The 12659-nt window shown below is 61.8% G+C and overlaps 2 protein-coding genes across 2 annotated transcripts in view; both read right to left on the reverse strand.

Moving 5' to 3' along the window:
- Window positions 1–86: 86 nt before the first annotated feature.
- On the reverse strand, window positions 87–2341 carry MNEG_1339 (hypothetical protein; the record flags this gene model as incomplete). Its single annotated transcript, XM_014050170.1, has 6 exons — window positions 87–167; window positions 379–510; window positions 882–980; window positions 1332–1391; window positions 2084–2127; window positions 2212–2341. 6 exons carry the CDS (start codon window positions 2339–2341, stop codon window positions 87–89), a joined length of 546 nt encoding a protein of 181 aa, XP_013905624.1.
- A 9740-nt stretch (window positions 2342–12081) lies between these two features.
- Window positions 12082–12659, reverse strand: part of MNEG_1340 (3-methyl-2-oxobutanoatehydroxymethyltransferase) — a gene marked incomplete at both ends in the record, with an annotated part of 3428 nt that continues 2850 nt past the window's right edge. The window contains one exon of the mRNA XM_014050171.1: window positions 12082–12414. Within this exon, the coding sequence (XP_013905625.1) occupies window positions 12082–12414 (333 nt within the window). The remainder of the gene's footprint in view (window positions 12415–12659) is intronic.

Genomic DNA, 12659 nt, shown 5'->3' on the forward strand with positions numbered 1-12659 from the left:
GGGCCCTGTCAGGACCTCCTGAAGGTTGCAGGGGGTGGGGTGGGGTGGGGTGGTAACGGGTGGGTTGGGGTCGGGGCAAGGGGCACCTATGAGTGGGATGGCCAAGCTGGGCTGGATTTCGTGAAGAGGGGGTGGGGCTGGGGGGCCAGGTAATGGGTCGGGCAGTTCTGAGGGGCGGGCGGCAGGACACAAGCCCTATGGAACGGAAGGCATCGAGAACGCCCACGCGTCCAGACAGAGGGAAGGAAGGCAGCTCGGCGCCGGACGGGCTTGCGCGGAGCAGGAGCGCCACTGGCTTGCTCGCGGCCCTCCTCTGGACCCAGGGCAGACTCGGTTTGCCACAAAGTGTGGGCCACGCACACGGCGCCCACCACTCACGGGAGCCATGTAGAAGCTGGTGCCGACGTCCCCCTTGAGTTTCTGGCCTTGGCGGAAGAAGTCCGCATAGCCCCAGTCCGCGATCTTGAGGGGCGCCGAGTCGGAGGTATCCGCCAGCAGGCAGTTGTCAGGCTGCCAGTGCAGGCAGTGCCAAGGGGTATGGTCGCCCAGGCGGGCGTTGTGGGTCGGGGCGTCAGGATGGGGTGGACGAGGCGAGACGCAGCCCACAGGGCGTGGGCGTAGGGAGCAGGAATGAAGGGGCAGGTGCGGGTCCCGCAAGGAACCGGCGCAGGCAGGGGTATGGAGGGGCGTCTTGCGCGCACACGGATGCGCACGAGCCACGGCTGTGCAGCAGAGACACGTTTGGGTGGCCAGAGGGCGGCGGCACATCTGCCGGCTGGCATTTCTGTTCTACTGCCTGTGACCGGCACGGCCGAGCAGCCACACAAAGGTGCAAACACCCATGCGCACACCAAAATGCAGCCGTGCGCGCGGGGCCGGACCTTGATGTCTCTGTGCATGCAGCCCATGTCGTGGGAGTAGGCTATGACCTCCAGCACGGTGCGGATGGCGGCGGCCGCGTCGCGCTCGGTGTAGTGGCCCTGCGGGACGGGCGGCGGGGCGGGGGGTCACGTGCGTTCAGAGGGTGTGCGGCGTGCAGAGGTTTACCCAGCGCCCGCGGCAAGCCTGCCGCCCGCGGGCTCGTGCGCAGGCAGGTGAGCCATGCGAGGCGCCCGGCCAGGCGAGTGCGCGTCTCGGGATGCTGTGGCAACCTGCTGCTGAGGCGTTTGGGTTCAGCAAAGTTGCCAGCGAGGCTAGCTACCGAGAGGAGTCCTCCAAACACACGCGACGCATGCCAGCGCCCTCGACCGATCGGGTTACAAAGCTTTACTGACCAGGGGCTTCCGTCAAGGACCCCAGTTGGCGGCAGCATGCATTCCTGGCGCCCGCACCTTGTCGATGATGCGTTTGACCAGATCGCCCCCCTCACAGTACTCCATCACAATGTGCACCTGAGAAGTCAAACAGGCGCGAACAGGGGGCAGCGTTAGAGGGGCGCGGTTGCATTTCAAATCGACCGTCGGTGTAGGCCTGCGCGTTGCCAAGCGGGTGCACGCCGCTGGGCTGTGCTGCGTGCGAGGGTGCCGTGCAAACTCAGCAGGAGGGGCCCAGGCTGTCGCCTGAAGGCACGGTCTCTTGCGGAGGACAGGAGTGCGAGCTGCACCCCCGCCTGGCCACGGCAGCAGGGCGGCGCCGTCCGGCGCGGCGCCCCCCCAAGCGGTCGGTTGCAGCATGCTGAGCAGGCGTGCAGCAGCCCCTTCCTCTCCTCAGGCCCCATTGTCACCATCACCCCGTCATTTCTGGCCCCTCTCACATAAGCATTGTCCTCAAACGCGTCAACCACCTCCACGATATTGGGGTGGACTTTGAGGGGGGAAGGTGGAACAACAGGGTTTTGAGCTCAAGGTTTGGTGTGGATTCCCCAGAGCAACAGCCGCTCGCTGTCCCAGTGGGTGCGGCGCAGCGGTGAGGGTCAAAGGAGGGGGAGCAGCGCAGCAGGCATTGCGCCGATGGAGCCGCCAGCCGCTGCAGCTGCTGCACCAATCCATGGCGCCTGCCCTCCCACACTTGCGCGGCTTCGCGAGCACACGCATTTGCACATCCCGCCTCTGAGTGCCCCTGCATTCTGGCCCCACCGACGCACCAGCACGCAGAGCTGCAGCTGCTTATGTTCCCTCGCCCCCTCGCCTGGACTAGGATGAATTTTGTCGTGGACACAACCCAGCCAAGCCCTCAGGCAGGCCAGCAGATGACGCCACAAATACCCCTCACCTGCCAGGTGCAGCATCACATCCAGCTCCTTGCGCACGTCAACAGCATCCCCGGCCCCCTCCACCCGTCGCTTCAGGATGCTCTTGCAGGCCCGCTTCGCGCCACTGGCCTTGTCGGTCGCGATGCGCATGGTGGCGAATGCGCCGCGGCCGATGACATCACCCAGGTCGTACCTGGCTGTACGTCGAGAATCAAGGGCGCATTGGTGTACATGTTGGTGCATGTGTGTATTTATGTGTCTGCGCACGTGTGCGTATGTGTGTGTGGGCGTGTGTGAGTGTGTGCGTGTGTGTGTGCAAGATAGAGAGAGATTGTGTGTGTGTGTGTGTGTATGCGGGCGTGTATGACAGAGATTGTGTTTGATCATGCGATATATGTGGAGGGATGACGACGTGACTGTGGGTGCGTGAGTGTTGCAATCTGCATGCTGTGCTGCCAGTGCTGCCCATTTCAACGACAGAGGATGTTTGGGAACAAGGAAGTCCCACGCTAATGGTGTGTGTGCTTCGGTTTCCGTGCCTGCACGCTGATGGTTGGTAGCGAGGTGCGAGGCAACTGATCGGGTGGCGGGTATCTGCATGCTCGGCCCACCAGTTATGTCAGTCGACAGCGCCTGGCCGAGCAGTGGGTGCTTCATGGGGGTCGCGGAGTGTGGCTTGATGGCGGGCTGGGGCGGTGAGGGTGATTGAGGGTCAGAGGTTGGGTGGCAGGTGTGATTGTGACAGGATGGGGGTGTGGGTGGGGGTGATAGGGAGGGGGTGGGCCAGGAGTTGGAAGGGCACGCTCGCCTGGAATCGGCATATTGGCTGTAATTTTATGTGCTGATGCGAGGGCTTCAGCGCTCTGATAGGGTGCACACTCGCAAAGGCAGCTGCATGCGCACACCAAGGGCGGGCGCAGTCAGCCGCTGCACCTCGTCAGGGGCGGCTTCTGCCTCCGCGCCCTCTTCGTCCACGTGTGGCTCATCGGGCTGCTTTTCGTCTTTCACGGTGGGCTTCGCGCAGCAGTTGAGGTTGCCCATTGTTGCGATTCAAGAAACTAATTGTCCATGAGATCGCTGTAGACGGGAGATTACTGGTAGTTTGATTGCTCTTACGCACCAACCGATACCGTACGCTTCAAGCAGTCTTGGGACGATCAAGTGCAGCACGCGACCAAAGGAGCCGGGCGCCACCCCGCAAGTCCCGCTCACGCGTCGCTGCGTCACTCTGTGGTGCGCCCAAAGGATTAAAGAAGGCCAGCTGGCCAACCTAAATCAGCACCGTTGCTAAATGATGATGGCATTGTATAACAACACCCCTAACACTGCGTCCAACACGCGCAAGCAAAGGCCTGGTCAAAGGGGGTTGGTGGCAGTTGCTTGCAGCAGCCCTTGCAACCTGCAATGCGTTGCGCTCAAGAAATCCCATTTGATCAACAGTTGAAAACGCACGATTAACGTGTCCAGCACTTCGACAGTGCGACCCGCCACACTCGCGTTTGCATTGGCAGCGGTCAAGATCATCCCCAGCCGCATGTGTTCGCTGTGTCCGAAGGATCCTGCCTTGCGATCTACACAGCGCTTGCAACCCAGCCGTACAACTGGGAAACCCCAGCTATTGAGCAGAACGCAGCGCCCTCAACACGCGCAGCAGAATTGAATTGCTGACAGTCGGCCGGCCGCCCCTAGCCGCAGCCGCCAGCCGCGTAGTGCCTCAGGACCCCCGCCCACACGCCGCCCGCCCCCGCCGCCATTTTCCGGCTGCCCACCACCACGCACAGGTGCTTCGCGCGCGACACGGCCACATTAATGCGGCGCGCGTCCTTGAAAAACGCGCTGAGCCGCGCAGTGCTCGTGCGCACTGGGGACAGCACCACGAGGTCAGCCTCTGAGCCCTGGGCCGCGTCGACCGACAGCGCCTGCACACGGCCGGCGGCGGCCGGCCCCGGAAGGCGCTGCTCCAGCAGCGACTGCAGCAGGTCGCGCTGCCTGTTGTAGAACGTGATGATGAACGCCGTCGGGTTGGGGACGCCCTGCGTGGCAGAGTCGGTGGCGGTGAAGCAAAAGGGGGGGCCGCACGACAGGCCCAAAGCGAACTTCACTGTTTAGCTGTGCTAGCGTCCACGCTGCTCCGCCCGTGCCGCACACCGCGCGGCAAACTGCCCAGCTTTGTGTTTAGCAGGGAGATGTCAACGTTGTTTGCAGGCAACCACTGATAACTATAATGCAGGTAAATGCCAGCGCGAGCGCGAGCCGCCTCAGCAGGCGCAACACTCGCTCCTGCGCCTCCGCCGGGCCGGCGACACTGGTAACCCTGTGCAGCTGCTCACCGCCGCCTCGAGCTGCGCCAGGCTCGTCTCCAGCCGGGCGACGGCTGCCAGTGCCTCGCCCTCGTTCCTGAAGCCGCCGCCGAGGACCTTTTCCTCCTGGCCCTCGGGGCAGTCCACCCATGACACCGCCTGGCGGGGCGAAATTTTGCAGGTTGCGGACCAAAGCAGTGAGCTGTGGCTGCTTCAATAGGTTTCGAACTCCAATCTGAAACAGGTGCGCGCGGCAAGGGTGGCAGCCTCACATTTTTTTGCGAACCGTCATGTCAGTGGGCGCAACACAGATACGCTCACTCGACCCGCGCACCGGCTTCACGCGGCGCCTGGTCTGCTCCACCTGTGGGGCGTCTTCAGGCGGCCTCCGTAGAATTGCTGAGACACCTGGTGGCGGTTGCCAGACACATTGTCCACGTCAAGAAAGCAGTTGATGCATAGGCGTGGGTTGACTGAGCAGACCTGCCCCCCATTATATTACATCACGCTATTCCAGCAGCGACGGGAGAAACCCTCGCTCCTCAAAGCGGTAACGCCCCTAACCGTAAAGGCCAGAGGAGAAAGCAGGTGCGGCCAAGTCGGGAAGACCTGCCCCCCATAAAAAGCAATGGCGGCTGAAGTGCCACTAGTGCAGTACTGCTCGCAAAGATCAGCCCCACCTTGCCCTTGGGCACCCACACATCGACCCCGCCAGACAACTCAAAAGCTATACAATTCACAAGGACATCAAATGCAAAATATGGGCGTCCAGTGGCGGCCCATTGGCTGTCGCTGTGATGCACACACAGCTCCACAATTTCAAAGCAAACATGTTCCATTCCATCTGCTCTCCCGGGCCACCCCGCGCCGGGTCGTGGCGCGAACGCCATTGCGCTCACCAGCTTGCAGATGGCGGGGCTCATCCTGTACTGCAGCTCCAGCATGGCCGGCGTCACGCCGCACGCCACCATGCGCTCCATCAAAGACCTGCGGCGCGTTGGAAGAGTCACTGGCGCGGTGCTGTGCCTCCGCGGTGATCCCCAGGGAGCACCGAGGCCGCTGCAGTCAGGCCCGTGCAGCTGCCAGCATATGCGCCTTGAATGGTCTGGTGTCTTGATGTGATGAGCCCAGGGAACAGCGCCAGACGCAGTCAACCAGCAGTGTGGTTGCAGGTGAGCGCGCAGCAATGCACACCGCAGCAGTTGTGTCAACACCCCTAGGAGCAGTGCCAACCAGATTGCCAGGCAGCCGGGCGTGCAACTGGCAGCCCCCGGGGCGACGCGCCTGCAGTGGTTGTGCAGGCCGCTGCCCTTGGGGTGCTCTGGCCCGACCGCGCTGAACGCTGGCAGCTGCTTGTGGTCCCCGAGCAGCACCATGTCGCTTGGCTGCAGCAGCAGCAGCACCGGCACGCACGACTCCAGCACGCAGCCGGCCTCGTCCATCACCACGGCGTCGATGCGGGGGGACGCCTGACATGGCGTGACAGGCCAGGGAGCAGGGCATATGGGATTGCAGAGGAGCTAACAATGCGGCAGGCATGGACGTACGCAAGGGCTTGGACAGGGGCAGGCCCGAGGCAGAGGCTCGGAGCGAGGGGAGTGCAGAGCTGCGGGCACGCCAGCTGTTGGCCCCTGGTTACTAATGTAGTACGGCACCTGTCAAGTCGGGTGCCCGCTTTCACACCACCTACCTCGCCCTGGTCCTCGGTGAAGTATGACTGCAGCTCTTCCATCATCCTGCGGCAAGGAAGTGATACATATTCGAGTGCACGTGTTTGATTTTGGGGGAGGGGGGGGGTAAGCAGGCAGGGCAGGGCAGGGGCTGTTGCTGGCCACAACATCAGAATGTTTCGGGCATCAGCTCAGGTGTATGCACGTGGTTGTCTGATTTGAGCTGCCTGTGCTGGCTGCTCATGTGCGGCACCTGGTAAAGCAAGCGATTGAACCCCTTGTGCTGCCTTTGTCCAAGCAGACCCAATAAATGCAACTCAATGCTTGCTTCAACACACTTGGCATGAGACACCCGGCACAACCCTGCACCTGGAGGTGGCGTGCACTGTTGCAAGGTAGGCCCGCGCATTGCGCAGGATGTCGCGCCCGGCCGCGTGGCGCACGCTCGGCAGGATGCGGGCTGCCAGGGTGCCCTGGATCTCCGAGAGTGCGCGGCGCACCTTGCAGACAAACGACTGTTAAATGGTGAGTCGTGCGTTGGGTGTGAGTCTGGAGCAAAGAGCGTGTGTGTGACAGAGCCAGCGGCTGCCAAGGCAGCAGCGCTGGATTAGCCAGCCGCGGTATGCTGGGCCGCCTGGCGCAAACGAGCTTGCAGCAACGAGAAAGGCTGGGCAACAAACTTTGACCACCAATCCATACCAAAAAACGCCTCCAAGCACATCCCAGCCCGCCAATGCAAGGCGGCGGCTGCATGACGCTGCTAAATCATGCCTGTGTCATGCACCCACAGTGTCTAGCAGGCGTCCCTGCTCACCAGGCCCCAGGCGACGTTGAGGATGCCACCGGCCCCCCCCAGCAGGCCGGTGCTGCGCCCCACAATCGATCCAGACATTGACCGTCCGTGCGGCACGCGCCGCGCGCTGCCGGTCACCCCCGCAGACGCATTGTCCAGGCAGATCTGCAGGAAAGCTCTGCGCCAGCGGCGCCGGGCGGCCTCTCCACTGACGCCCCTGCGGCTCTGAGTCGCGGCGTCTGCTCGGGCGAATCCGGAGCCCCTGGCGTGCACATGTCGGGTGCAGTGAGCAGGGGCCGTGAGTGCAACAGTGATTGTGGAACATTCAGGTTGACAGAGTGACGGAGGTACAAGCAACATGGATGGTCTCATGCGCAAGCACCCCAGAGCTGGTCTTGAAAGCACTCGTCCCAGTGCGCACGGCCGGCCCTGCTGGATGCACCCTGAATCCTGCAGCTTCCCACGCACCACAGGTTCCGGTGCAGCGCCTGCAGCTGCTGCGAGACCGCTTCGACCTTTGACACGATGCTCTCCAAGACAGACTGCTTGCGAAGCCACCACACCTGCACGCGCGGATTGCGGCACACGACAGTGCAGTAATGGCACCATTGCATGCAGTTTGAGCTGCAAAAAGAAAGGCGCAAATGCCAAAAAGAGCTGGCCAGCGGCGCAATTAAGAATGTGTGGCTTTTCTGTCAGGTGCAAGAAGGCCCAGCAAGTGCGGCCTCGTACGCACCACCTCCTCGTGGCGCTCGATGCGCTCGACCAGGGTGTGCTGCACCGCGTCGACGCACAGGCGGCTGCGGTTGCCGAACACGACGATGCCCCCCTGGAGGTTGGCCAGCTGCGGGATTATGTGGCAGCAGGCAGGCCCAGCAAATGATTGTTGAGTGCCATATTTGTCGTTGCAACCATTGGTTGGCAGCCATGGCTGGAGATCCCACTTTTTTTGGTATTTTTTGTGTGTAAAGAGCCATGCTGGATCAAGGACCATCCACCTTGGGGACCTGGGCATCCACAGCCTTGTTCCGCTCGCACGTCACCAACACCTGCAGGTGTGTTTGTGTGTGTGTGCTCTTGTGCGTGCGTGTGTGTGTGTGTGTGTGTGTGCGTGCGCGCGCGCGCGCGTGCGTGCGTGCGTGCGTGCGTGCGTGCGTGCGTGCGTGTGTGTGTGTGTGTGTGTTTGTGTGTGTGTGTACGTGCTCTTGTGTGTGTGTTTGGGTGTGTGCGCGCGCGTGCAAGCGTGCGTGCACACCCATGCACATGTGCGTGCACGCCTGGGGTCACCCTTCAACATGAGAACAGGGTAAGGTCATAAGCATTTTTTGAGGAGGGTGAAGCAGCCCTCTGATGAGGTGTGACAATCATTTTTGAGCATATGCATAAACAGCACAAACACAAGCACACACGCGCACACACACAGACCCGCACACACCTTCTGTTGTACTCTGGTGCGCATCGTGATGAGGTGGAAGACGGTGGTGCTTTTGCCGGTGCCTGGCGGCCCCTGGATGGCGCTCAGGCCGCCGCTCAGGCCCCTCACCGCTTTGAGCTGGCTGGCATTGATGGGGATCTGGCTGTGAGCTGCGCACTCAAAGCAGGAAAGTTGCAGCAGTGATGAGGCGGTAAGAATAGCGTAAACCAGGCAGTGGGGCAATTCAGCGCAGCTTGCAAACCGTCTGGAACGCGCATGCAATCGGGCGTACCGGCCAGAGGCAGGTGCTCGCGGGCACTTTTGCCCGGCTGCCCTCCTCACGCTTCAGGGCTGCGCAGAGCGCGCTGGCGCTTGCAGAGGCGCGCTGGCTGGGGTCGGCGATCTGCGCCAGAAGGGAACGCGTGCCGGCGACGAGGGTGCCGTTCATATTTTTTATGAGCAGATCCTGTGGTCGGGCGTGCAAGACGCAGTGAACATGATTGGACGTCATGTGCGTCGAATTCAGGTGAGGAGTTTTTTTGTGCGGGAGCGCAATGCTTGCAGAAGTGCTGCTGGCCTGCGAGCGCATGGCTGCCACAAGCGTGCTGCACGAGACGTGTCTGCCTGCACAATGCTTTCTGCCACGTGCAAGGTGCCGTGACCCAGAAAGAAGCGGGATTCGAGGAATTGATAATCACAAACTGTCCGTTGGCGCACAGGTCCCAGTGTGCACCTGGGCCGCACATGTGCGGAGGGGCCACGCACCAGCCAAGCAAGAAAGCAAGCGCTTCGTTCTGTTTTTACTATCACAGACAAGCGCACCTGTGCTGCCGAGTAATCCTGCAGGAAGCTACCGATGAACCCCAGTGACCGCACCCTGCCGGGCGAGGCCCGGAGCCACTCTGCATCTGCGTGTTGCAGGCGCACGGCGATGACGTCCGGCGTGCCGTCGTCCTGCTTCAGGCGAATGCCCACCAGCATCTGACGCACGCTGTCAACCTGCGTGCGCAGGCACGAGTATGTGTGTGTGTGTGTGTGTGTGTGTTTTTGTGTGTGTGTGTGTGTGTGTGCGCGCGCGCGCGCGTGCGCGTGTGCGGGCGTGCGGGCGTGCGGGCGTGTAGGCGTGCGGGCGTGCGGGCGTGCGGGCGTGCGGGCGTGCGTGCACGCGTGTTGCACGCATGTGTGTGTGTGTGTGTGTGTGTGTGCACTGTTTTCACAAACAAACGCAAGCAAGGGTTTTTCTCTCTCGAGGTTTGGAAAAAAGGTCAAGCAAGGGATGAGGGGAGGTGAAACACATAGAGCAGCACATCACCGTCAGATGCACCCCTTGGGGCCAGGCTTGCTGGCTGGCGGCTGCGATCAGCGGCCAAGTGCAGCTGCGCCTGCTGACAGGCGTTGCCCTTGGAGGCCTCCTGAACGAGGTTTTCAATAACGGCCACCTGCAGGGCGTGTTTGCTCCAGTTGTCTCCTTCGATGAAATCGGCGTCTTCGACACGCAGCCGCACGGTCACTGCGCGGGGCACCATCGGGGACGCTGCATCGGAGGGCGAGGAGTAGGCGTCTGCCACAGCGAGCGCGCTGGGGCCGCCGCTGGCGTCCTCAATGGTCAGCAGCTGGAAGGGCTTCCAGGCGTCCGAGGGCGTCTTCCTGTACGCCTCCAGCACAGACACCTGGGCAGCACGGCGAGCGCAGAAGCGTGCAGAAGGTAGGCTTGGGGGAGATTACTGCATGCCGCAGCTCGGGGTATCATGCGACTTCGGCAAACGAAGCCGAGCGGGGGCCCCACCTTCCTTGGCACTGTGGATGGTTACCAGCATGGGCGACGGCGCGCGTAATCTTGCACACATTTCCTCACGCATGCACAACTACAGTGCTGGTCCAGCTACAGGAACTCTTGATCCCAGCCGGCCACACAGCTAGCAACATCTGCGCGCCAGCCAGTTGAGCAGACACCCGGCGGGGGCTGACCCAGCTGGAGCAGCTGCTGCCCCACCTTGCAGCTACGCCTGCTGTGCCTGCAAATGCAAACCCACCCTGAACTCCTTGTCGACGTGAGCCTGCATCTGCCTCAGGTCGTGCTGGCTGCTTGAGAAGCTGGAGGGGATGTCTTCAACGTCCTCATGGCTGGAGAAGCCGGCGCGCATGTGGGAATTCCCGCACATGATACGAGTGTGACGCAGCATGAGGATACAGGGCACAGTTGGTGCACGATGGAGGCGCGGGTGCCGGGTGTGTGGTTCAGAGGGAGCACCAGCAGGGAATCATGACTGCACGGGTTGAGTCTCGACTATCTTGGATGGGGTTCGGCGGTTTCCAACGCCAACGTTGGGCTGGTCACAGATGATGAGCAACATGAATCACGCGTGAAGCTGGCAGCAGGGGTTGCTCACCGCCCCACCACGTGGGAGAAGTGTCCGTGAGCCCACCTGGCACAGTCAGGTGGGATATCGCAGTCTTCCCTGCCGCGCTGCAGCAGCAGCCTCAACGAGGGTACATCAAAGCTGGCTGGGTGAGCGGCATGGGGGTGCCGGCCCCTGCGAAGCCCCCGCCCCCGGCTCCCGCCCTGCCTCGGCCACCTCCGCCCGTGCCTGTGCTGTGGATGGGCCTGCTGTGCCTCCCAGCCCCCAAGTAGTGGGATCGTGGCCGTCCTCGTGGAGTGAGCATCACGGGTTTGAGGTTCGCATGCAGGATTTATTTGAGGCCGCGTCTTGCCTCACTGTCTTTGTCAATGTCTTATTAGATAGCTTGAGTTTTGTACTTGGCTTAAGTAACCCTGCTCCATGATACCGCACTGTCCGTGGCCGTCACGGTGAACGAAATAGTCATGCCACGGGGCTTTATGATACTAGTCAGGCTGAGGGGTTACTCTCCCAGGCTTCCAGGACTGGGCCCTATGTCGATAGTCCTAGCAGCCTCACTCACCCCTCATTACTGTCCCTTGACGAATGCAACGGTCAACTGACAGCCATCTTACCGTATGTCTGTCGCACAGAAATGGCGGTTCATGGGGGGACGTTGTTCCGTTCAGACACAAGCCATCATTCCAGCAACTTTACACGTACAGCACGTAAGCACATCATGTCTGCAGTGCTGCCTTGTCATCCATGTGGGCTGCAGACTGTAGCTATTGCCCTGCGACCGGCGTCATCTGCGCCAGGGAGGATTGCAAGTTTACAAAAGTCGAGGCGTGCTGTAAGGAGCAGAAAATCACCATTTGCATTGGGGTCTAAGAAAAATTGTGGCATGCCAAGGCCTGGGGTGCATGGACGCCGTGAAGGGCGCCCTGCACCCTGCAGATCAGTTGAAATCTGACCAGGCACCTGCGGCCCATGCAGCAGCGGCACCCCGCCACACACCCTTGTGTCTTGTACCCGCAATGCACAGTCTTCATCACCTCACACAATTATTCCAAAAAATATCATACCAGCAAATTGACAAGACATATGGGCGCCAAAAGCGTCCAGGCAAGGCCGCCACCGAATCATGGCACTGCGGCTTCGCCATGCACAGAGAGACGGCCTGCCAAGGAGTGCTTCATGGAACATCAAATGGTACAAGCGGCTGCGCCCAGCTATGCACGAAGGGGGGATCACACGTACAATATATGCCGCCGACGAGTGCACCGCCACGGGCCCCTGCTGACCCAGCAGGCCCGGGGCCAAGTTTGCGCCGCACGGCTCAAAAACACAAACGGACCGCCCCTGAGAGCTCCCTCAGTGGGTTGCCCCGCGCGCGCCTTTCGCATACGCCGCCGCCGCCGCCCGTGCGTCCGCCTCCTCCTGCGCCGCTGCCCTCAGCGCCCCGGCCGCCTCCGGCATCCCCGCCGCCGCCAGCTCCTCCTCAAGCGCTGCAACCTCCCCAGGCTTGATGCTGTACGGGCTGTACCGCACCCCCGGGAAGCTGCGGGACGCCACATCATCGCGGTACGCCTGCAGGGCGGCCTGGATGGTGGCGCCCACCTCGGCGTAGCGCTTGCAGAACTTCGGTGTGACCTTGGCGTGGTGGGGGTGACTCATCATGCCAAGCAAGTCGTGATACACCAGCACCTGCGTGCGTGAGGGCCAGGGATGTTTTGTGGCTTGATTTTTGTTGGGGCTGTAAACTTTCAGGTGAGGAGGTGGGAAGCAAAGCTTGGGTGGCCGTGGGGCACCAGGACTTGGTTTTGCGGGGTTTGACTCGGTGAGAGGAGGTCATGGGAAATTGTAGTAGTGGAGGTCATGGAGAATTGAAGTAATGGCTTGTTTGGTCAAGGCGGTGGGACGGGGCGGGGTGCGAGGGGGCTGACTTGGAA

This window comes from Monoraphidium neglectum (genome assembly GCF_000611645.1).
Source record: "Monoraphidium neglectum strain SAG 48.87 unplaced genomic scaffold scaffold00132, whole genome shotgun sequence".
NCBI lineage: Eukaryota > Viridiplantae > Chlorophyta > Chlorophyceae > Sphaeropleales > Selenastraceae > Monoraphidium > Monoraphidium neglectum.